General features: G+C 56.4%; 3 protein-coding genes across 9 annotated transcripts; all 3 read right to left on the reverse strand.

The window, feature by feature from the left end:
- Positions 1-1,054: 1,054 nt before the first annotated feature.
- On the reverse strand, positions 1,055-9,760 carry itgav (integrin, alpha V). Of its 3 annotated transcripts, none has more exons than XR_005101458.1 (32): positions 9,304-9,760; positions 8,367-8,491; positions 7,807-7,898; positions 7,572-7,686; positions 7,436-7,497; positions 7,279-7,327; positions 6,921-7,043; positions 6,788-6,832; positions 6,676-6,719; positions 6,554-6,610; positions 6,400-6,452; positions 6,058-6,329; positions 5,892-5,989; positions 5,563-5,656; positions 5,446-5,491; positions 5,165-5,272; positions 5,039-5,094; positions 4,805-4,959; positions 4,491-4,628; positions 4,361-4,428; positions 4,150-4,294; positions 3,977-4,069; positions 3,791-3,870; positions 3,633-3,713; positions 3,367-3,472; positions 3,143-3,301; positions 2,946-3,077; positions 2,764-2,877; positions 2,590-2,697; positions 2,406-2,525; positions 2,131-2,325; positions 1,055-2,100 (listed from the first exon to the last, which is right to left on the reverse strand). XR_005101458.1 is itself a non-coding variant. In XM_037280828.1 (32 exons), exons 1-32 carry the CDS (start codon positions 9,498-9,500, stop codon positions 2,233-2,235), a joined length of 3,162 nt encoding a protein of 1,053 aa, XP_037136723.1. In that variant the 5' UTR covers positions 9,501-9,759; the 3' UTR covers positions 1,055-2,232. The 3 variants fall into 3 exon arrangements, 2 of the variants coding, with proteins under 2 accessions (XP_037136723.1, XP_037136722.1); XM_037280828.1 differs by having other exon boundaries at positions 1,055-2,325; positions 6,058-6,187; positions 6,254-6,329; positions 9,304-9,759; XM_037280827.1 differs by having other exon boundaries at positions 1,055-2,325.
- Positions 9,761-10,597: 837 nt separating this feature from the next.
- On the reverse strand, positions 10,598-14,903 carry gtdc1 (glycosyltransferase-like domain containing 1). Of its 3 annotated transcripts, none has more exons than XM_037280846.1 (10): positions 14,805-14,903; positions 13,548-13,747; positions 13,214-13,381; positions 12,966-13,142; positions 12,155-12,271; positions 11,644-11,753; positions 11,427-11,571; positions 11,278-11,348; positions 11,116-11,207; positions 10,598-10,966 (listed from the first exon to the last, which is right to left on the reverse strand). In XM_037280846.1, exons 1-10 carry the CDS (start codon positions 14,862-14,864, stop codon positions 10,901-10,903), a joined length of 1,206 nt encoding a protein of 401 aa, XP_037136741.1. In that variant the 5' UTR covers positions 14,865-14,903; the 3' UTR covers positions 10,598-10,900. The 3 variants fall into 3 exon arrangements, with proteins under 3 accessions (XP_037136741.1, XP_037136740.1, XP_037136739.1); XM_037280845.1 differs by having other exon boundaries at positions 11,095-11,207; XM_037280844.1 differs by having other exon boundaries at positions 10,827-11,207.
- A 668-nt stretch (positions 14,904-15,571) lies between these two features.
- LOC119139828 (zinc finger E-box-binding homeobox 2-like) lies at positions 15,572-21,237 on the reverse strand. 3 transcript variants are annotated; one of them, XM_037280830.1, is made up of 8 exons: positions 20,139-21,236; positions 19,976-20,107; positions 18,820-18,888; positions 18,475-18,668; positions 17,945-18,047; positions 16,438-17,819; positions 16,050-16,206; positions 15,572-15,936 (listed from the first exon to the last, which is right to left on the reverse strand). In XM_037280830.1, the coding sequence occupies exons 2-8, from the start codon at positions 20,031-20,033 to the stop codon at positions 15,677-15,679; spliced, it is 2,223 nt and encodes a 740-aa protein (XP_037136725.1). In that variant the 5' UTR covers positions 20,034-20,107; positions 20,139-21,236; the 3' UTR covers positions 15,572-15,676. The 3 variants fall into 3 exon arrangements, with proteins under 3 accessions (XP_037136725.1, XP_037136726.1, XP_037136724.1); XM_037280831.1 differs by having other exon boundaries at positions 18,475-18,620; positions 19,976-21,237; XM_037280829.1 differs by having other exon boundaries at positions 19,976-21,236.
- Positions 21,238-22,287: the final 1,050 nt, after the last annotated feature.

Here is a 22,287-nt window from a genome sequence, read left to right on the forward strand (position 1 = left end):
CTGGTTTGGATCGGCCTCCAAACAAGACAAGCACAGACTGCAACGGACAATCAGGACTGCAGAAAAGATAATTGGAATCAACCTCCCATCTATCCAAGACTTGTACCTCTCCAGGACCAGGAAACGTGCAAGGAACATCTCTACAGACCCTTCTCACCCAGGTTGCAGTCTGTTTGAACTACTCCCCTCCGGACGGCGTTATAGAGCTCGGTACGCCAAAACCAGCAGACACAGAGACAGCTTCTTCCCCCAAGCTGTTGCTCTGATGAACTCACACCACTCTTAGAGTCTCAGAGTCATTACTGTGCAATAACATCCTGCTCTCCACACCTTTTTTGAATTTGTCTACACTGTTTGTACTATGTGCCCTCTCTGCATCCATTGCAGCCTGGTCATCCTGGATAAGGGACCTTCCCATCTGTGGTCTCTTCTCAAGGTTTCTCAGTTCCCCTAGCTGGAGTTTTGAGTTCTTCCTTGCCCTCTTGGGAGTTTAAGATCAGGGGATGTTTGAGAATATTTGCCATTTTTCACATGTCCTGAGTGTTGTTAGTCACCTAAATGTTGAACAGAGGCTGTGATTTACCGAAGTCAAATTCCTTGTTTGGCACGCGCAAACATGGCGAATAAAAACTCTTGAATCTTGATTTAATGATTCCTCGACAAGTTTCCCAGTTGTGATTTTCCTTTTTTTTTTAAATTTATTTAAATTATTCTATTTGTCAGGTTCGGCGTGAGATATATTGCTTTGCTTCCCTCTAGTGGCTATTTAGCGTAATTATTTTCTCGTTCGAGTCCAGCCCAGGGGCCAGGTCAGACACAGAACTGAAGAACTTGACACGAGCCATCCTGTTAGTCGTGCACAGCGCGAGTCTGTTCCAAGCTTCCTCGTGCACACGGCCATCATAAAACTTGAGTTTTCTCAAAGTTTCTTCTCGCTCTTTTACATCACCCACAAAATGTTTTCATGAAAGCTTCGGACTTTGCTCTTGGAGCTAGTTTGCTAGCCGTGCAATGGAATTGCGTATGCACCGCCGATACGCGGACTACAATGCCGTCAGATGTTGAGAAAGTAGTTTATTTTCAAAGTTAGGTGACAAGATAAATCAGTATCAATGAAGAAGAAAAAACAATGTCAGACCACTGAGCTAGCTCAGCTCATTAGGCGTCGGGAGTCGGCTGATGTCGACAACATTCGGCGCTCCGAGTGCGTTTACTAGCATAAGTAGAAAAACAAACCCCCCCACCTTACAGACTGAAGCCCGACACGAACCGGAAGTAGCGTGTTGCGGTGACTCACGTCTCAATGAGATGAACGTAATTAGCCGAGCGAGCTAGCTTGGCTGTTAGCCAGGTTCAGTTTACATCTGCTAACTAGCAAGTCATTTTTTAAAATAAGGCTTGAAAAGCAACTAAAACAAACATGGACTAGCAATAGTCAAAACACGCATCTGTGATGAATCATTTCTTTGAGGAATCGGCAACAAAGTGGAGGGCCGCCATATCAAGGGTAACATGGTACCGACTGCGCTCGTGCCACCCACGTGGTCTGCATCCAAGCCCATTCCACGTTCACGTCTGCCTTTGCCCGGCGGCATATTGTACCATATGAAATAACGATAGCCTCGAAATTTAGTGATTTTTTTGAGCATCTGAAATGAGGATTTGTTAACGTCGGTGGGAACGGTACAAGGTAAAAGTCGACGTCAAGCCGGCCATGGTGGTGGCGGCGATCGTTCGAAGGACCAACTTTGCAGCACATCGGCATCGCATGCAGAAATGACGAGCCAAGTACGTACGAGAAGGGATAGCGACTTTTTGGAGGGCGCAACAGCTAGCATCCGCCCTAAGCCGTCTTGTCACGTTGGACTGAGCTTCTCAATGCTGAACCATTCTGCGGGCGGGGCAATTAGTCAATTGTTGTTGTTTTTTTAGAATACTTGGTAGCGGCCGATAGAGAAATGTAAAAGGCAATGTTTGGACATCTCGGGTTCAGTTAATCTTTTCCAACAAAGTGTTGAGTTAAAAAATAAACAAACACGTTGGCCAAAAGCGACGTTAGCGAGAACAGCAACTAGCACGCCGACGACGGCTAGCTTAGCGGAGAAATCTGCTGGATTGTTGTCGCTGGCGTCTGCTCAAGTTTGCGCCGATGCCAACAAAGTGCAAAGAGTCCATGATGGTGCTCACACAGGATGTGCCTTTGTGCTAAGCTAGGCTACAGGCCAGAGCGGGCTAAGTGTCTGCGTTTCCGTTCTCCTCGGGCTGCAGCTGCTCCTTCTCCAGGCAATCCTCCTGCGGGGGGCGCACTCGCTTGAAGAAGCCCAGCTGGACGCACACACGTGACACGTACCAGTCGTCACACGTTGTCACCTCGCAAAGACGGCGGCGGACTCGGCGGCTCTGACCTTGTACATGATGAAGATGAGCAGCGCCAGCAGCAGAAGGCCGGCCAGCACGGCCAGCGCCACCACCCAAGCCGGCACCGGCTGTGGGGCGTCCGCCACCCACAGCACCGACACGCTAACCTGCTGGCCAAAAACGCGCGTCAGAGAGAGAGAGCGCCCGGCCCGGCCCGGCCATATGTCTTACGGCGGTGCTGTTGGACGGCAGCGTGGCCGGAATCTTCTTGTAGGGCATCTGGATGACGTTGAAGGAGGCGGTGGACTCCAGCACGTACGAGCGATTCTGGTTCTCTGCCTGCATGCGCACACAGCGACGTCACACTGTTCTTGTGTGTGTGTGTGTGTGTGTGTGTGTGCGCACTCTGAGGAAGTTGTTGACGTCCAGTCGGGAGTAAATGAAGACGATGGCGTTCTTCTTCCTCTCCAGACGTCCCACCTGACAGCGAAGCTTGACACAGGACGCCGTGCTGCAGTCCTGCGCGCACACAGCTCTCAAGTCGCCGTCACGGCGCCGACGGCCGGCCGGCTGCCGGGCGCTTTTACCAGCTTGAGCGGGTTGTCGTCGTCGTCGCCGCCGTCGCCGGTCTGCAGCTCACGCTTGCGCACGCGCTTGCGGCCTTCCGTATGGCCGTCTCCGGCGCTGGCGTTTTTTAGCGCCGCCAAGGGACTCTCCAACTAGCGGTGACAAGCTAGCATCAGGCTTCAAGAACAACATCGCGTGGTGGCTGGAAAGGTCTTACGGTGACGTTGCGCGCGTTGAGTCGCACGTCGCTGGAGCAGTTGACGGGGCCCTCCGTGTCCAGGTGGGTGATGTAGAGGAGGCTGGCATTGTGGCGGCCGTACGGCCACTCCACCTCCAGCGAAGCCAGGCTCAGCGTGCTGGGCCCACTGTTCAGCAGCTGCACGCAAACGCACGCGTCAAAAGAAAGATGGCGGGCGGGCGGCCTGCCTATCTCGTGCTTACCTCGTAGACGTGCACAATTTGTGGTCCAATGTCGTCGCCGGTGAGCGGAGGAACTTTGGCTTGCCAATTGGCGATGGGAAGCAACAGCTGGCCGGGAGACGACGTGCTACAAACGCACACACACAACCATCACCCGCAGTAGATTGCTCACCCTCTGCTGAAATGCCCCCCAAACGAGACCACTTTGAGCGAGCCCCGCAGGTGACATTCACAAAATGGATCTGGGTCTCATCTGGGACCGTTTGCAGGGAGGCGGCCGCCGTTACCCTCGTATGGAGACTTGCGCCACCACGACCAGCTTGGTGACGCTGGACACTCTGGGGCTGGTGCTGTTGAACTGGTTGGAGCTGCAAACACGCCAAGGGGGCCGAGGTGAGCCCAAGGTGAGCCCAAGGCGGCAAGCCGGCCGGCCGGCGTGTCTGACCTGACCATCTGCAGGTCAAAGCGCACGTCCGTGTCGTCCTCCGACAGCTGGTGGACGCTGAAGCGCAGCTCGGCCAGCACCTGGCCAAACAAAGGAAAAAGATGGCAGCCAGTCACAAGATGAGGACACACAAACAAATCCAAGCTAGCAGACAGACAAAGGAGGATACATTTTGGCTCCACTGACCTTGGTTCCGGCCTTCATGGGGTTGCCCAGATCGCACACCACCATCTTGGTCTGGTTCTCCTTCTTGTAGGCGCACGACAGCCGGCTCAGCGTCTGCCGGCACAGCGCCAGCCACACGGGTATCAGCCGCAAACCGGGCCTGGCCGAGCCTCGCTGCCGCCGCAAACGCTTACCTGGCTGCGCACCACGCCGGTAAAGTCGGCCTGTTGCGGCGGGAAGACGTGGAGCTCGGCCTCGTAGGCGCCCTCGCCGCGGTTCTCGGCCACAATCTCCAGCGTCACCGCGTTGTCGTCGCCGATGGCCATCTCGGAACGGTCGCTGGGGGGCAGGGGGTGGAGGCGGATTTAGACTTAGTGTCGGTTTGGGCGGCGTGGCCGCAGTCACCTCTGGACCGACAGCCGCAGGTCGGGTTTGCAGATGTTGTCCTTGCCGCAGTCCAGCAGGATGTGAGCCTGGAGACAGCGAGGCGTCACGAGCGGGCGTCACGAGCGGGCGTCACGAGCGGCTGGCTCACCTGGCGGGTGACGTTGGGCGGCGCGGCCACGTCCAGGACGGGCAGCAGGCCGTTGCGGTCTCGGGCGCGCCCGTAGTCCAAGGCGTACTCCAGAACCACCGAGATGGGCGTAATCTTATCGCGGAAGTCGCGGTCGTCCTGCCGCCGCAAAAGGAACCGAGCGCATTGAGCTTAGTCGGTTGGGTGACACGTTTACAAACGTCTGCTATCGGGATGGACGACTGAAGCAAATTGACGGGCTGATATAGCAATCCATCAATGAGGGCAGAGTGGGCGGGGCTGTCCGGCCGGCCGGGGGCTCCTACTCTACCTACCCTGAGGAAGACGTCCTGCTCCTCGCACGCGGGCCCTCCGCCGTTGCTCAGCGTGACGTTCTTGGCGTAGGCGACGCTTCGGCTGTGCAGGAAGAGGACTCGCTTGGCCGCTTCCTTCTGCTTCAGTCGGTCCAGGAGCACGTCCACGCGGAACGCTGGAAGGGAGCGCACGCTCACGAGCGCCCGACGGGCAGGCAGGCAGGAGAGCCCCCGCGCCGGCGGAAGGTTACTCACTGAGGGAAGAGGGCGCCCCCACCCCGCTGGCCCACAGGCAGTACTTGACCTTGAAGCTGCGGGTGGACCGACGGACAGCGATTAGCAAAGGCGCTTGGCGGCCTGTCCACCCGCCCGCCCACTCACCAGGACACGGCAGCGCCGGTCGCAGGCAGCGTGCAGCTCTTCCCCTCAGGGTTGATGATCTGAGGGCTGACGTCCAGCGTGGCGTTGACGCTGATCACCGGCCGCGCTCTGACCGCACGCACATGAGCATGGGTTAGGTGGCACACGTTGACTTGTTTGATGTCGCGTGTGTGTGTGCGTGCGTGCATGCGCGCGCACCTGCCGCATGCACGCACGCACGCACGCACACACACACGCGCGCGCGCACGCACACACACGCGCGCGCGCGCGCGGCTAATCACCTGTACAAAACAGCCCTGTCAGCTCCAAACACTCCCACCAGTAAATCTGTGAGAGAAACATTTGCAAGAGCTTAACGCCTGCCTCATCACACGCACCTGGTGCGGGCGGGCGTTTACCTGGATAGCCATTGCGGTCTATGTCCGTGTTCCCAGTCATGGAATAGCCGAAGCTGGCTGGCATGTAGCTGGAGGCCCATTTGCCCTGCAGGACCTGCCAGGTGGCACATGCACACAAGATGGACAAGCGCTAGCTAACTAGCTAGCTAGGGTGCTAAATGAAAACGTACAAAGCGCTCATTTTTGGCTCATCTTGACCAATCCCATCAAGGCGAAAATCATTTGACGCTTCTGGCGTGTCATTTTTCAACAAATTTGTCTCAACTCCAAACTGATTATTTGTCAGGGGATTGAACGGAAGGAAGGCTGCTGCTTTGGGGCGCTGGTACCTGCGAGGGCATCTGCGACAGGCCCTGAGGACTGCCATTGTGGATGTACACCTGGCCCAGGCGCTCCGGACCGCCGTATGGGGCCGAGATGGCCACGTCTGCTTGGGGTCAAACACAAACACGTGACCACACGTGCTCGCTCGCTCGCGCACGCACGCACACGTGCCATTGTATCCGTCCATGTCGAGATCTCCGAGCGCGGCTATGGACGAGCCGTATCGGGCGTACACTTCGGAGCCGGTGAGCGTCAGCGGCGGCCGGAAAGAGAAGCCTCCTCGACCCAAGAGCACGCTGACCTGCAGCCAAAAGGCGTCACAGTGAGACCCAGCCGGACGAAGGCGTGAGACGCACGTGGCCGTTACCTGTCCCACCTCCCTCAGCTTGCCGTCGGAGCCTCGGTCCATGAAGAGAGGCGCGCCCACCAGAAGGTCCATCAACCTGCCCGCATGAGCCTCGCGTTAGTGTTGGCAGCCAGCCAGGCGGGCGGGCGGGCAGGCAGGCCACTCACCCATCCTGGTTGACGTCGCTGGCGGCGACAGAGTGTCCGAAGTAGGCAGCCATCTTGAAGGGACACAAAGAGAAGGATCACGCCAGGCCACGCAAATCACCTGGCATGCGCCCTTTGACACTTTTGCAAGTCGGACTCGGACGGACTCGCTCACCTGACTGCCCGTGAAGTTGACCATGGACTCCATGTTGTGGCCGTTGAAGATGTTGACCTGAAAGACGGCACGCGCGTCAACACGCAAGCGCCTGCCGGCACAGGCCGACATGCTGCACTCACGTAACCCAGCGCCTTGTCGCCCCGCGGCACGCCCGTCACGTAATCTGCAAGCACATGAGCGGAATCAGCGACTTGTGGCCGGCCTTCAGACCCAAAGCCCCAGCCAGGCTACCTTCAATTGCGTCGTCGTTGAAGTCTGCGACAGTCAGCGAATATCCTGGTGGCAAAAGGAAAGGCAGGCGGGTGGAATGAGCGGAGCGGAGGAGGCCCACGCCGGCCGCCCTTTGCAGGCCGCCCTCACCCACCCAGGTAACTGTCATCATACTGGGCGCCCGCCGACTTTGTGGCCAGCGTCTTTCCGTAGGGGCTGACGTAGCTCTTGTCGAAGCGGGCAAAGATTTCCGACACGTCGTCCGATATTAGTTGACCTGTGGGGAGACGACCGACACCAGACCACTTGAGACGAATCTGCCCGGAGAGTCCGCTCGCGATGGCTACGTCCGGACTGAGGAGCGTCTGGAAGCTAAACGACACGAGAGCGGCCCGCGCTAAACCGACCTCGACCGTTTGCGACCAAGTGAGGGGGGAAAAAAAAAAATGCTAACACCCCCCCCCCCCCCCCCCCGGGCAGAAGGAAGGGGACATGCGTGCGGGCGACGTGACCTTGCCAGTAGAAGCTTCCGGGTCCTCCCACCACCACTCGCTTGTCGGTCTGCAACACACACGCGCGCGCACACACACACGCACACACACACACACACACACAACGGGACTGGCCTTAGTACCTGAGCACAGCATGCGGCCGGCGCCACCCGCCTACCTTGAGGAAGTCGGCGCTGAAGCCAGCCTGGCAGAAGCCCTGGCCCTCTGGGGAGTTGGCACCTGCGCAGAGAAAAGACCGGCACGTGACTGGCTGGGAGAGGCGGAGACAGAAGGACAGGCGGGCGGGAACGCACGTGAGCGACAGGGAGAATATTCCACCACCGTGTCGTCTCTTTTCAGGAAACACGTTCCCACCGGCTCGCGCTCCGACACGCCAAAGGTGGACCACTGGTAGAGCGGCGCGCACGCCTGCGTAGAGGTCCCGGAAAAGCAGACTTTTGGGTCGACCGGCTTTGGATTTCCCGCCTTTTCCTCATTTGATTGCGTGGCTCCTTCATGGCCGCGCGCTTTCGCTTTGCTCTTCCTTACCAGGATGTGCTCGCCGTCCGAGCGCACGGAGGCGCCGAACCACTGCTTGGACTTGAACTCCATCTGCGCGCCGTCGGCGTTCTTCCTGTCGCCTGCGACGAGAGGGACGGAGGTCCGCCATTTTGCAATATTTCAACACTTTGTTTATTTTTCAAAAGCCAGAAATGATTTGAGTCTGCCAATTTGGGCGACGAGCAGGGCATTCGCAGGCACGCGTCAAACATATGGAAATTCATTTGTCCAAATATGGCGCAAGAGTTGAGCCGCTCGCTCACTCACTTCCTCTTCTGCACACGCTGATAATCCCAGATTATGTTGCTGAATCATGCAGGCGACATTAGCAACAATAGACCCGTATTTTCCAACGCACACAAAACTCCCGCTGCTTCCTGATTTTTCCACACTTCAGAAGACATTGTTACTTTTTATTCTCATGGCCTCAAATGGCTGACTGGCATCTAGAAATGCTCCACTTGAAAAGAAAACTGGCAGAATGTAAAACACGTCATTGGAGAACGCGGTATGAGCCATCACAGCCACGCAGTGGTGCGTTTGCGTACCTGACGTGTCAAAGAGGAGCTGGCGGCAGGCGACGCCGCCCGCCCAGGGGCAGCTGTAGACGGCCCCTCGCTCCAGCACGTCGCCCGACGTGTTGGCCCGTGGTGCTCCGATCAGGACGTCCGACCTGAGCAAAGCGGCAAAGCGCAATGGGCTCGTTACGCCTCTCTCTTTTTGAAAGACTCTCCGACACACCTCCGCGTCAATTTGCCCTGCTAATCGGGACCATCTGAAATGTGCCGTGGATCGCGTGGTCCGATTGAACTGGGAGGTTCACTCAGACGAGATTTAGCCATCAGAGGACTTTGATTGGAGACGGACGTTGGTTCTGACAGGAGTCCCAACGTGTGCAGCGCTCTGGGTGGACACCGTCGGAGTAGAGCCCGCAAAACACCACCAAACCTCTTCAGTGGCAGATTTGCTCAATTTTACACAGGGCAGTATTTTGTAATTATTGGCCTTTTCAACTGGAAACGAGCATTTGAGTTTGGAATTCCAATGGCAAGTAAAGGCAGGCAGGCGGGCGGCGGGCATTTGAGTTTGGAATTCCAATGGCAAGTAAAGGCGGGCAGGCAGGCAGGCAGGCAGGCAGGCAGGCAGGCAGGCAGGCAGGCAGGCAGGCAGGCAGGCAGGCAGGCAGGCAGGCATCCGCTCCCACCAAAGGCAGTCAGGCAGGCAGGCAAGCAGGCAGGCATCCGCTCCCACCAAAGGTAGTCAGTCGAGGCCAGGAAGTGCGTCGTCATGCGTCCAATTATGGTCACGAGCGGGACGGAAGTCATGCCAAGCGAAGCTGCGCCTTCCCGGAGGAGACTGTGGCGCATGCGCAGCTTCTCCTCCAGAACGGGTCACCTTCTTCCCAAAGTTGTCGACAAGAAGTCGGCAAAGTTGTTAGCGCGATTTGGCGTCTCTGCATAAAGGTTGCCACTGAGCTTTTCTTACTGTTGCTTGTTGGCTGCTTTGAAGAAGTCCACCGAGAAGCCGAAGTAGCTGCCCGACGGGCCGTCGTACACCGACGGCCGCTCGGCGTCCAGGTTGAACGCGCCTCCGCTCCGCACGAGCACGACCAGCGCCGCAGCCGCCACCGATACAACGGCGGCGGGGTAGAGGCGGCCACTCAGCCCCGGCCCCACTGCCATGGCCAGAGAGAGGGAAGGAGGGAGGAAGAAGGCTTCGGGGAACTTTCGCCTGCTGACGAGTCGAGCTTGCGTGCGCCCTTCTCGGCGCTTCCACGGGAGAACGGCGACGGCGGTTCCGTTCGGCAACTGTACGCCGGACAAGCTGGTCGGATGAAGGCGAACGAGCGGTTCCCTGTCACGGCGGAGAGTCTGTCTGCTCGTGCTCGCTCGTGAGGCGTCCACACAAGGGAAGCAAGTTCAGACGCGACCACACATCCGGCTTCTCTGTGTCAAAATAAAGGCTTGGCCCACTTTTCATAATAAGGTCAGACGCGACCACACATCCGGCTTCTCTCTGCCAAAATAAAAGCCTTGCCCACTTTTCATAACAGCGACGTAAGTGGTTCCGCGCGAATATGCAAATCCAATCGTTGCCAACAGAGGACGCCATTGCACTGACAAAATATCCCCTTTACGCTTCGTGCTCGCCACAAATTCTAATTAGCATAATGCATCATGGACCATTTTAATAGAATAGATCTTTATTGTCATCGTTGTACATGTGTGACAATGACAATAAAGATCTATTCTATTCAAAAACAGCAGCATAGATGAATAAATAAAATAAAACAAAGACGAAAATAAAGATGTTTATTTGCAAGACAAAGGCAAGCAAACGCGAAACGATTAACCTCCGGTATTCTAAATAAGGTTCACATGGCGGCACAATGAACTTTGACCTACTCAGTGGCCTAGTGGTAGAGTGTCCGCCCTGAGACTGGAAGGTTGTGGGTCGTACCGGCCGGGTCATACCAAAGACTATAAAAATGGGACCCATTGCCTCCCTGCTTGGCACTCAGCATTAAGGGTTGGAATTGGGGGGTTAGATCGCCAAATGATTCCCGAGCGCGGCACCGCTGCTGCTCACTGCTCCCCTCTCCCCCAGGGGATGGATCAAAATCACACGGGGATGGGTTAAATGCAGAGGACAAATTTCACCACACCCAGATGTGTGTGTGACGATCATTGGGACTTTAACTTTAACTGAGCATGAATGACGCCGGCGCGGTGGCCCCTGCGCGTGTCTTGTCGTGCGGTCGGGATTACAGTATTTGCGATGAGGTCGTAATTCTGCTTTAATCTGCTTTGAGGCGCCAAGTGGAATTTTTCGATGAGAGCGACAAATCCTCCAAAAGAAAAACTTTGCTGTCATCACCTTACAAGTGACCACCCTCCTGTAACGCAACACAAACGCGCTAAAAACAAAAGGGCTTTCTTTTCCAAGAGCTACATTAAAAGTACTTTATTAAAAAAAGGCTCGGTGTCTCCCTCGGGGGTTTTGTTTGTTTTCTATTCACCCGCCAGCTGATCATGTCTGTTGATCATCGGGAGAAAAAAACCAAAAAGAAAAGCAGGCGCGCTCATGTGCTCAGGAGACTTTGGAAAGAGTCCTTGAGGACGTCCCACGAGAACCGGCTCGTGTCCACCTGGGAACGCAAACGTCACACGCGAAGCTAAACTAAAATAATCTAATCTATCCATATTGATGATCCAAATCAGGAACGTGACATGCTGTCGATGAACAAGAAGGAGCGGACCAAAGTTGACCTCTGACCTTCTCGTCTTTGTGTGCTACCTTGAGCGCGTGAGTGCGTACGTGTCTCGGCCGGGCGCAGAAGTGGCGCAACCTCTTGAGGAGCTGCCGGGGAGTGGCGTACAGGTACTCGGCTAAAGGGCGAAGGTCATTGGGGGTCACGGGCTGCCGAGCTGGAGCGAACGCACGCGTGCGCACTTGTACCTGGGAAGATCTCGGGATAGACTAAAGCCTTGGGACACAGAGGGTAACAGCCGCAGTGCACCGCCTCCAACCTTAACACACACACACACGATGATTGTGACCACGCAAACGTACGCAGCAAAAAAGCGAGGCGCGGCGTAGCAGCTCACACGGCCACTCCGAAGAACTCGTGTCGCGCGGTGGACACGACCACGTCGGCCTGGCGTAGAATGCTCACGTAACACTCCCGAGACTCCTGGAAGCCCCAGTGCACGACGTGCGAGTCCAGCAGAGGCCGGCAGCGCGCAAACACCTCTGGAAACAGCGCGGAAACAGCTCGTTAGCTGGCGCTAGCCGCTCGGTAGCTGGCCGCTCGGCTGTGCGTACCTGGCGCATCGGCGAATGTTTCCCCGAGTACAGAGAGCAGGAAGTCGAGTCCTTCTTCTTTCAACTTCAACATGGTGCTGAAGAATAGCTCAGGATCCTTGTCGTGCTCCCTACGCGCACACGACACATCAAGACCTCCAATGCTCCTGTCGGTTTTGTGAGAGGCCTCAAGAAGGCATCGCAAATGCGGTCGGCGGCGGCAACGTGCGGTGACGATGCCGGTATCCAGGCCACCGGCAGATTAGCGGCAAAGATGAGAAGAAGATGAAGTCTGGCAGCCGCTAATCCTAATTGGAGCGCAATAAAAGCGGCGGTGGCGGCAGCTGTAATCCAGCTGTGTTTTGCTCAGTTGAGAGGCGATTAGCGCGTCACTGACATGAGAGCACGGCAAAAACACGGGACAAAAGAGACCGTTGCCGCACGTTAAGCTCATTTGGGCAAAGGCCGCGCCGTCCGCGTTTGCGCTCGGGTCGCCCGCCCGCAAAAACGTCTGTTGCCGCCGGCGCCTCACCAGCGGTGAGGCCAAACGATGTGCAACGGCGTCCCGGGGGAGTCGGGGCGGCGGTCCGCAGCGGCGCCGGCCGTCGGTGTGATGACATCGGCGGCGGCATGCGCCGGGACTTTGCATCTGCAAACAAGAAACGCACACGCTGTTCCCAAAGCGGAACACAAACTCCAGTGGTCTTCCTTTCTGATCAATGGCTAGACCTTGAAAGGCCTTGCTGGAGCCATCCAAAGCATTTGCAAAAAGAAGCGACGGCGGCCGGTGCCCAAGCATCCGCACCGCCCACCGGCCGGCTTTTTTGAGCACGGGACGTCGGCCGTGATTCGTTGGACAAACGTACCACTCCGACGTGGCGGGCCCGACCGGGGAAATCCGTCTCGCTCGGCCGCAAATAAATGAGGATAAGGCTGCGTGCGTCTCTGGGTAGCTTGCCATTCAGGCACACACGCGCCGCACACACGCGCCGCACACTCGCGTGCGCGCACACACGCGTGCGCGCACACACACACACACACGGGCACACACACACCTTGCCCTGAGCGACAAGCTATGAGTACACACGCATCTGAGGATGAGGTGCGGGATTAAGGCGGATGAAGGTGCTCAGCAGATGTTTTTCTGATTAAACTTGATCTTCTTTGATTAAAGAGCAAAAAAGCCAGGAGAACACACGCGGCGGCGGGCGGCAGGATAAGACACGTCACATGTCGCTGATTTGACTGCAGACAAATTAAAAAAACGGCGGCGGGTCGGAACGCGGCTTGCGGAAAGATCTCGGAAAGGCTCGGGCATGCGCCCCCGCGGTGACGTCACCGACCTGCCGACGTCGGCCAAGTGCAGCGGAAAATGAACAACCCGACACTTGGGCCGTATGGCGTGCACCAGGTCTTTGGGGGGCCGCCGGTCCGGGATCTTGTTCAGGAAGGATGTGACGGCGGACAGGAAGGAGTCCATATTGAAGGCCGAGTTGAAGACCACCACATCGGCCACCAGGCTGCCAGCAAATCGCCGCCGCACGGGTCACGCCAAACGCACTGGCAGCGGCGGCGGCGGCCGGCCACTTACCATGACAGAATCTGGTTGTAGCCGTACTGGAAGTCACGATCCCGCTCCTCGCGCACCGGGTACACCAACTGGTTCTCGTGAAAGTACAGAACCTTTTTCAGCCGGGCCAGATCCGGTCGAAGGGCCACCAGCTCGCATAGGTTGAGAACCGAACTGCAGAACAGAACCCTGGCGCCGAGAGTCAAACAAGTCTCGAAATCAAAGTCTCAAAGGCCCCACTCAGGCCAACTTGGGTTTCTTTGATCAAATTGATGACGCAATCGTTAGATGACCGTGTTGAAGGGGATGGGGGGGTGCGGTTTGTGCGTGTGCATGTGTGTGGGGGGGGACCCACCTGTACGCCAGGTTGGGCGTGACGTTTTGGCTGAAGTAGAGCGCCGAGGTTCGGGCCCTCCAGTGCCACTTCTTAGCGGGCGTGGTGAAGGCCACGCAGGAGTCCAGCTGGGCGCTCAGCAGGTCTAGCAGCTGCTTGTGGGAACCCCCATAGAAGGGCTCCAGGAGCAGGACCCGGGCAGGGGGGGGCGACGACGGGACCTGACCACACAGACGGGAAGGGTAACAAAGCGGGCGGGCGGGTGGCGTGAGTGACAGGCGTGAGTGACAGGCCCGAGTGACGCGCGACAGCCGACTTCATTAGGGACACAATGCCAAGTCATTTGCGGCGGGGGCCGCCGCTCCATCAGCCGTATCTGCAGACACAAATGAGCCAGCCTATCAGCCGTGCCCGCCATTATGGTACACGGCGGGCCCCCGGCCGTCATTACGGCGTCCATTGTGCGGCGGCGGCCTTTGGGGGGCGCCGCCGGCCAAAACGATAACATCGACGTCACGTCACCTCCGCGCAGATTGTTGGGCTGCTGCCGAGCGAGCGAGCCAGCGCTCACAAGGCCAAGGTCGCTCACAACTATACCGTCACAGCCAATCGAGGGCTCCCGAGTAGGCTTGCTCCCAATAGAGGATGGATTATGCTTGGCGTAGCTGATACGTGCTCAACTCGGGCCCTTGGCTCGAGTTCAACATCTCATGCACAAGCAATGTGTTTGACATCATAACTCAAAAAAAAAAAATCAAACATACAGCGCTTTGGTCCAAATTGTCTGTTCTGTGAGGGATTGAAGCGCCTCATTGGGAAGGAGGCTTTGCCATCGGTTCCTGACAAACTACCCATCAAGCAATCCAGGAGACCGAGTCCGCTGTCTGTGCTCGTTCACTTGGACTCTTTCTTTTCGGGTTCGCAACGTTAGCTCCTCGGTCAGGCGCGTTAGCGTGCGGCCAGATGCGTGGCCCGGCCGGCCGGCCGGATGCGTAGCCCGGCAGGCCGGCCCACGGCTAGGACGACGCCGTTAGCTCGCTCGGTCAGCTGTTCGCTGAGCCAAACGGCGACTAAAGTCAAACTTGAAGGCCGAACAAACCCACCCGTGGCCAGCTGGAAGCTAGCTCGCGCGGGCGGGCGCGGCTAGCCGAGGAGCTAACGGCTAATATTGGAGACGGGGAGCCAAAGTGAAACTCTGACGAATGCCCGGCGGCCCCCGATGAAAGTCTGCTGGTCGGGCTAACGGCGACGAAGACAACAACACTCAGGCACACGCACCTGTGACTCCATTCGCCTGGCGTCGCCTGGTGTGACGTCATCTCGCCTTCCCTTGTCCATGACGTACGTCTTGGCAACGCCCCCATACGTTAACTGCCTTTTGGCGTGCTAGCTCGGTAATTGTTTCCTTAATATTCTTAGTATGTCTTACAAATCTTCAATTCTACTTTTATTTCTTGTTTTTTACAGCCACACATAAAAAGTCAGTAACTGTACACACTGAAAACAACGTCCTTTAAATGGAGCATCTGACCGATCGTATCAATCCATTTGTGAAGAAAAAAGAAATAAATAGCAAAACTGTCCAAAGTGTGGGGTTTTGGTCCGACACCAGCAATTGTCATCTCTCCCGGAGGATGACGTCAGTTGGCCACATTTAAATCATGCGCAACTGATGTACATGATTAACTCAAGTACTTTTTCTGGGGGCATTATTTCAATATTTGAGTCAGCAATCGACTCGTTCATGAGAAGAAGATGACACGTTTCATTTTGTTAGCTTTTTATTTCATTGATCTGAATGGAAGGATGGCGGCGGCACGCCGACCTAGCGGTCAGCACAGCCACCTCGGATGAGAACGTATGTATGTATGTATGTGTGTATGTATGTATGTATGTATGTATGTATGTATGTATGTATGGATGGATGGATGGATGGATGGTAAGAAGAGCTTTTCTTTGACTAAAGTTGGATTGGTCAAAGTTGGAAGTGTGTCCCAAAATGACAATGTGAAATAAATAAGTTAGGCAATGACACCAAAAAATAATTTGATGTGGCTTCTGAAAAAGTTGCTTTTGATTTGACACATACAGATGTGGATCAGATCCGCAGGCAGGCAGAATGCAGAAAGCGAGCCCGGTGGCGAAAGCGCTCAGGACAGGAGCGGGGCCCGCATCCGAGAGTCCCGCGGCGAGGCGGCCTCCCGGCGGACCCGCCTCTCCTCGGCCTCCCTCCGGCAGTACGAGTAGCGGTGGTTCATGTGCTGCGAGTACGAGCCCGAGTGCGAGAAGCGCTTGCCGCATTTGTCGCACTGGTAGGGCTTTTCGCCCGAGTGCAGGCGCGAGTGCTCGATCAGGTGGTGCTTGTGCTTGAAGGCCTTGGGGCAGACGTGGCACTGGTGGGGACGCCTGCCTGCGTGCGTGCGTGCGTGCGTGCGTGCGTGCGTGGGTGGGGGGGAAGGAAACAAATCAAATGGCAGCCCAAGAAACAAAGAGCGAGCCACAAAGAGCACCATTCACCTGTACCTGTGTGCTCATACTTGTGTCTTAGGAGGGAGCTGCTCTTCTGGAATGTTTTGCGGCACACGTCACAGGCGTACGTCCCGCCACTGGCAGCCTGCCGGCCTCCCGTCAGCTGCTCCGCACTTGACAGGAAGTCCAAAGACCCGTCCGACAGCTCCCTCTAACGCAAACATACACGTGCAATGATAATCTCGCACCTCTTGACTGGGAGACACCTTCTGGACACACACCCACACCCCCGCCCCCCATGATCCCAAGTCTGGACAGAGCTTACAAACCTGGCTGCCCTCATGCAACTCCCCCGTCCCCCCCCAGACCTGCCCATCCTCCAGCAGACAGAATGTGAACAAATGAACTGCTCATCAAATTTCAAGGCACCCCAGCAACGTACCTGAAGAGCTGTTTTGCTGCTGGCGTGCAATATGTCGGCAAAGGCGCCGGCCCTGCTTGCCATTTGGGGCGCAAAGCTCACCGAGTCCAGGAGCAGTGGGTAGCGGGCGGGTGACACAAACGTCGGCAAAGTGTGGAGCCGACTCACTGCAGAGGCATCCTTCCCAAACATGGGGCTTTTTTCCACAAGGTGGCGCTTTCTGCCACCGTCCGGCGACTCTCTCTCCATGCCGAGCCGGTCTCCTGCTCCCGAAGTCCGGCCTCCTCCGTCGCCACTGAGTTCCGGTTGCTCGGATCCCATTTTCCTGTCGCCGCTGAATTCACGCGCCAGGTATTTGGGCACAGAGAGATCCAGCGGAGTATCGGCGTAAAGCTCCTCCCCGACCGGAGCGTTTGGCGTGCCGGAGCTACACCGCACGCATATGGAGTCGAGTGCCGCCGGACGACCGTTGCAGTCCAAAGGGCCCCCCGGTGATCTTGACCCTGGACTCTTTGTCGTAAAGGCGTCGGCGTTTGACAACGTCGGCGAGTGTCTCGAGATCTGCCGCAGTCGTGAGCCACCGCCCTCGGGAGGACTGGGATTCCGCCGAGTCAGCCAGTCCCGAACAAACTTTTGCGGAAGGCCCACAGCCAAGGAGATCTTGACCAGCTCCTCTGAGTCGGGGTCCGTATTCACGGTCCAGTTAGTCTGCGTGGCCGACAGGCGGTCCCCGAAAGGGGGGACTGCGCGGGGCCCCTCGGCGGTGGGCGCGAGCCATTGCGAGCACTCGGAACCCGGACCAAGTCCGGTGGCTGGCTGCGAAAGGGCTCGGACGCCTTTGTTCATCTGGCACAGGTAGCGCTCGTGTTGGTGGAGCGCAACGGGTCCCGGCAAAGTCTCCTCGCAGAACTGGCACGAGAGCTCTACAGACAGGTCGCTCTGTTTGTTTGGGACCGTCCGAGCCTTTTGCGCGGCGTGGGTGAAACTTTGAGCTGGACCGCTCTCCTCCTCCTCCTCCGTGTGGGCCCCGAGCTCCTTCACTGGGTAAGCTGGCGCTTTGGAAACCTCCTCTGGGTTCCTGTCCATCTTTTGTCTGCGCATCTTGTGGACACGGTTGAAACCCGGTAGAAGGAAGTCCACACTCAACGTTCCCAGGCGGCCGGACCCGTTTGTGGAGACCCCGTTTGCACGGAAGCCATGACAAGAGCCCATCATCGGCCCGTACTCCGGGCCGGTCTCCGATGTGCCGTTTTGTAGCCGGCGGGAGAGCGGGGCGGGGCCGGCGGGCGAGGACGCCGGCCTTTGCGTGGGCCCCGCGCACTTCCTGCCGCTGATGTGCGAACTGTACGAGCCCGAGTGGGAGAAGCGCTTTTGGCAGTGGGGGCACTGGTAGGGTTTTTCACCTGGCAGCCAGCCCAGAACAAGAAAAGGGGGAAAGAAGAAAAGATGTCAGAGGAGGCCGTAGTTGTGGACCTCCCTCCCTCCCATCCTAATCCATTGTTACCCGTGGCGCCCGCCCGCCACCTACCGCTGTGGATGCGCAGGTGCTCCTTCAGGTGATGTTTGTACTTGAAGGCTTTTCCGCACTCTGCGCACTCGAACTTGCGCTTGCCACCGCCGTCGTTCGGCAGCTGCAATTGAACGGAAAAGTCAATTCAACACATTGCGTCATCTCCGGTGGGGAGGGGAGGGGAGGGGGATCCCGCCGTTTGGGCTTCTTCTGTGCGCCTTTCCCGAGTGGTCTGTTCTCGTCCCCCGTCCTTTGAAAGGCTCCCCCCAAATCGGAATCAAGCAAAAGTAGACTTCAAAATGAAGGCCAATAAAAGAGGAAAAAGCATGGCAGGCAGACGCCGCAAAAGAAACAAAAGCGGCTGGATTTGGATTCCTTTTAAGCGCCATCTGGGTGGCTTTTAAGCTTCACGGTGGGGGGGACTTTTGGGTGCTTTTTGCCATGGTGCTGAATAAAATGAGAAGAAAACGTTCTGCTGTGTAACCTTTGGGACAAGCAGTATTGTGCTCGAGTCATCCAACAGCTGATTTTGCAACGCCAGCCCTGACCTGCTCTCCCATCGGGTCGCCGGCATCGGCTCCCGCGGCAGCTCCCGCGGCGGCCTCCGCGCGACCGCCGTCTCGGGCCTCATTCGGGTCTCGCGGGTCGACGACGGTCGTGCGGCTGCGCCATAGGTACTGGGCCGGCGATGGCCCTGAAAGCCCGCACAAGCCTTCACGTTGACGGAAAAGAGTGGCGTTGGCTACGAAAAGGGAATGAAAGGCATAGGTCAAAACATTTGAGGCCAACGGGGCAACTCTTGTCACGAGCTCCCGCGTCGCAATTGCTCACGGAACAACTTTGGCGGATGTGCGGGCGGACGTGCAGATGGAGGCGTTGCCGCGGCGACTCACCCAGCGTCTGCCCATCTTCTTCACTTTGTTGTCGCCGCTCTCGTGACGTCGCCGCGTCGTGGTCCAACACTGGAGGGGGAGGTGCTTGTTTACGATATACCGTGACAACATTGCACCGTGTAGATATGCAGCCATGACTCCGTGGAAATGCGTGTGCGCGTGCGTGCGTGTATGCAGGTTCCAGGAAGGTTTGCAGAAGTGAAAGCGCTGACGCAGGAAGTGTGCAAATCTTCAAGTCATCATCTTCCTCTCAGGCCAGCGAGCGAGCCGGTTTCCCATCGAGCGCCGGGCCGGATGAAGGGGACGTCAGTCGGGTGGGCACCGCTTTGAAGTGTCGCTGCCGGCTAGCTTTCTATTGGCTGGTTCCGCGTGGTTTCTTTTTCTCAACGTGCTGACTTGTTTGAATTTCTTGGTTTCGTTTTAGACAAAGTTTCAGCGGTGGTTTCTTTTCAATATACGGAGGATTTGTATTTGCAAGATCCCAATCTATCCAGACGCACAGCACAGCCGCATAGTCATGTGCCTTTTGGTTTGGTGCCACTTGGATGATTTGTCAAGGAGCATCTTGACATCATTGAGACGTGAGCGCCTCATTTGATGATGGCGAGCGAGCGGCGTAGAAAGAAACAAATGACAGAGAATGATCAACTTGGGCTCTGATGATTGACAGCCTCACTCTGCTCTGCCTCATATTGTGTCTGTGACGGGGCGGGCCGGGCCGTTATCTCGGTGGTGATCAATGGCGCGTGATGCACGCGCGTGCGTGCGTAGGCATTTCGCTTGACTTTGGGTGCGCTGCTCTCGGGAAAAGCAAGACTTGCGTGAACTTTGACATATCCTCAAGTGGCACATGTCGGACGGACGGACGCCCTCCCTCTTGTCAAAGCGGACGGCAGAAAAAGGCGACTCATCACTCACTCAGTCCCCGCCACCTCGCCTCGCCACAACGCAGCGAGCGACAGGTTGCAGCCAGGAAAAAGGCCGTGCACGCTGCTAAGCACCGCTTCAATGAAACTACGCTGATGGAGCACAAGCGCGCACGCGGCGCACACACACGCTTCTTTTTCTTCTTCTCGTTATTATAACTTTTGCAACTCTTTTCAAATTTGGGTGTGAACCGCGGAGGTAACGACTCGTTTGTGTGATGAAAAGTTACCGTTCTTCCTGCGCGGGTTGGCTTGTTTTCTCCTCTGGAAGCGCGCGCGCTCCTCCATGTCTGCACACGCACGCGCAGGCCACCGGCACCCACCGGAGCTTTGGGTCCGTCCTGGTCCTGTCACGAGCGCAGCCAGCCAAGCGTCACCTTCGGCTCGGTGCAGAACAGAGCGCGCGCGCGCACACCCGACCGCGTCCACGACGCCCGAACAATGACTCGGTCCTTCAAGCACGACCGACAGCGTAGGAGGGGCTACGCACGCAGTGGTCACTTCGGGGCGGTGACGTCACAGCTGTTGCGCCAATTGACGGGTCGGAATGACCTGGGTGACGTCACGATGCAAGTTGCGTGCGGTGGTGGGAAGTCAGCATTATGATTTCCGATTGTTCTTCTTTGGCTTCTTCTTCTTCGTCCGGCTAATTTGACTGGGCATTTTGCTCATTTTCATCACTTCACTGCCTTTATGAAGTTGGCCGCGCAATGTGACGCAAGGACGGAGCGACCGGGCTCAGGCTCGGCTGCAAAGAAAGTGCAAAGCAAAGCCGAGCAAAAGTCACGCAGCTGACAAGTCAAACGTCATCGCATTGACTGGAAACAATTTGGTTGGATTGGACAAAAAAAAACTTTCATCAATTGGACTCCTTTTGTCCAACATCTTGCTCGTTCCACGCCAGCAGCAGTATTTGCTCTTTTGGCATAAACGCAAACAATACAAAATTTGAAACCGATATCAAGAGATGGCCACAAAAACACGATATAGATGGGCTGTCACAATGCTTATTTTTAGGAAACAGGCCCACCAAAGCATTTGAGCAGTTGAGATGTTTTTTGGTTGTTGTTTTTTTTTGCACAGGAAAGCGTGAGCGCTCGCCATCAGCAACTTGAGTGACAGCGTGTCGGTCGCGCGGCGCTTCCTCCCCGCACTCGGTCCGGCTCAGATAAGCTCGTAGAAGTCCGATAGCGGCCCGGCCAGGAAGCGCACGTGAGTCTACGCATCGAGTCCAAATGAGCCATCTACAAAAGAATTTGCTCTTGCAAGGAACAAAGTCAGGCAAAAGGCACAAAAGTGAAACTTTTGCAAATGTCCTTCTTGGTCCTCACGAACAAGCCTTTGAAAAAGACTCAAAGTTGAAGAGTAAGTAAACCACAGATGACATTTTCCAGTAGCATTCAAGTGGCCTTCATTCTTTTCCTTCACTTTGGAACCCCGCAAAAGCAGCTAGCTAGCAGCCACGCTAGCCAGCTAGCGCCAGCCAGGGACCTCCAGATCAGTAAGTTAGACAAACCATTGCGAGGTCCCCCCCCCGGGGTGGGCAGGGGTCTAGCCATCTGTCTTGCGGGGGGACCGCGCCGATGGAGCCTAATCCAGATGAGCCGCTAAAGTGAGAGCGGGTCACCGCGGGGGGCTCGCCATGGCAACGGCGGGAAAGGCGGATGGGCGGACGCACAGGCCGACAGCACCTCTCTCTCGACGACCCGAACGCGGGCCCCTTCGATGACGGAGCAAGCGTTCCCAGAACTCTGCATTTTTAAATTTCACCCAAACTTGAAGTTTCAAAGCTGGACCTGCAGCCACGCAATTTCTCTCGGCCCCAAAAGAGGAAGCAACAAGCGTAGGGCAGCGTTGCCTGCCTGCCTGCCTATGAGCCAACGTTTGACGCTCGCCGTTGGGATTCTTGGTCGATTCTTGGCCGATTCTTGGCAACCCCAAGTGGCTCCGACGGGCGGCGGATGTCACAGAGATGCCTCAATGGAGGCTTTGTGAAGACCGGCGAGGTCTGGACTCGACGGAAGCTGGCAGACGGGAGACGTCCCGCCGCCGACGGAGGACGATCCTGGCTGTCGCCCACGGGACAGGAGTTGAGCGAGTTGAGCCTCTTTGCTCTGATCAGCCAAACTGACGAATGATTAGAAAGTCATTTGGATGAATATTTTGGGACTTTGATAAGTCAGAGGAATATTTAGATCATGTCAGATCATATTTTCACGGACCGGCCTTTATATAAATAAATCAGTTATAACAAGTATATATAAATACAATGAAATAAAATGATACTACTGGCATTAACACAAATACAAAGCGCATAAAAATAACTCACCATTAAGTATCTGCTCCGTAGGTTTGTTTTGGTCGCTGTAACCGCAGAAAATCCCGCTTCACATAGATAGGATGTTGGAAAGGGAAGCAGGGTTTTCTGTGCTTTTGTGGCGATATCGGGATATTCTGCCTTGATTTTAATCCAGCTTTCTTTTTCTTGGCAGTTGTAGCCTCTTCTTCTGTCTCCTCATTGGGCCTTTTCCTCTTTCCAAAC

Source organism: Syngnathus acus, chromosome 21, assembly GCF_901709675.1.
Source record: "Syngnathus acus chromosome 21, fSynAcu1.2, whole genome shotgun sequence".
Lineage (NCBI taxonomy): Eukaryota > Metazoa > Chordata > Actinopteri > Syngnathiformes > Syngnathidae > Syngnathus > Syngnathus acus.

What these genes read in the sequence shown, in the direction of transcription:
- itgav (XM_037280827.1), bottom strand. Translation starts at nt 9,500, where the DNA reads ATGGCAGTGGGGCCGGGGCTGAGTGGCCGCCTCTACCCCGCCGCCGTT. An exon ending in TCAACTTCACGGGCAGTCAG is followed by an intron (nt 6,453 to 6,553) that starts GTGAGCGAGTCC and finishes TGTCCCTTCAAG; the next exon opens with ATGGCTGCCTACTTCGGACA. An exon ending in GACAGGGCTGTTTTGTACAG is followed by an intron (nt 5,273 to 5,445) that starts GTGATTAGCCGC and finishes GCGTGCGGTCAG; the next exon opens with AGCGCGGCCGGTGATCAGCG.
- gtdc1 (XM_037280844.1), bottom strand. Translation starts at nt 14,864, where the DNA reads ATGGACAAGGGAAGGCGAGATGACGTCACACCAGGCGACGCCAGGCGA. An exon ending in CACTTGGCCGACGTCGGCAG is followed by an intron (nt 12,272 to 12,965) that starts GTCGGTGACGTC and finishes TCTTGTTTGCAG; the next exon opens with ATGCAAAGTCCCGGCGCATG. An exon ending in AACATTCGCCGATGCGCCAG is followed by an intron (nt 11,572 to 11,643) that starts GTACGCACAGCC and finishes CGCTGTTTCCAG; the next exon opens with AGGTGTTTGCGCGCTGCCGG.
- LOC119139828 (XM_037280830.1), bottom strand. Translation starts at nt 20,033, where the DNA reads ATGGAGGAGCGCGCGCGCTTCCAGAGGAGAAAACAAGCCAACCCGCGC. An exon ending in AGAAGATGGGCAGACGCTGG is followed by an intron (nt 18,669 to 18,819) that starts GTGAGTCGCCGC and finishes CCCTTTTCGTAG; the next exon opens with CCAACGCCACTCTTTTCCGT. An exon ending in ACACAAGTATGAGCACACAG is followed by an intron (nt 15,937 to 16,049) that starts GTACAGGTGAAT and finishes GCACGCACGCAG; the next exon opens with GCAGGCGTCCCCACCAGTGC.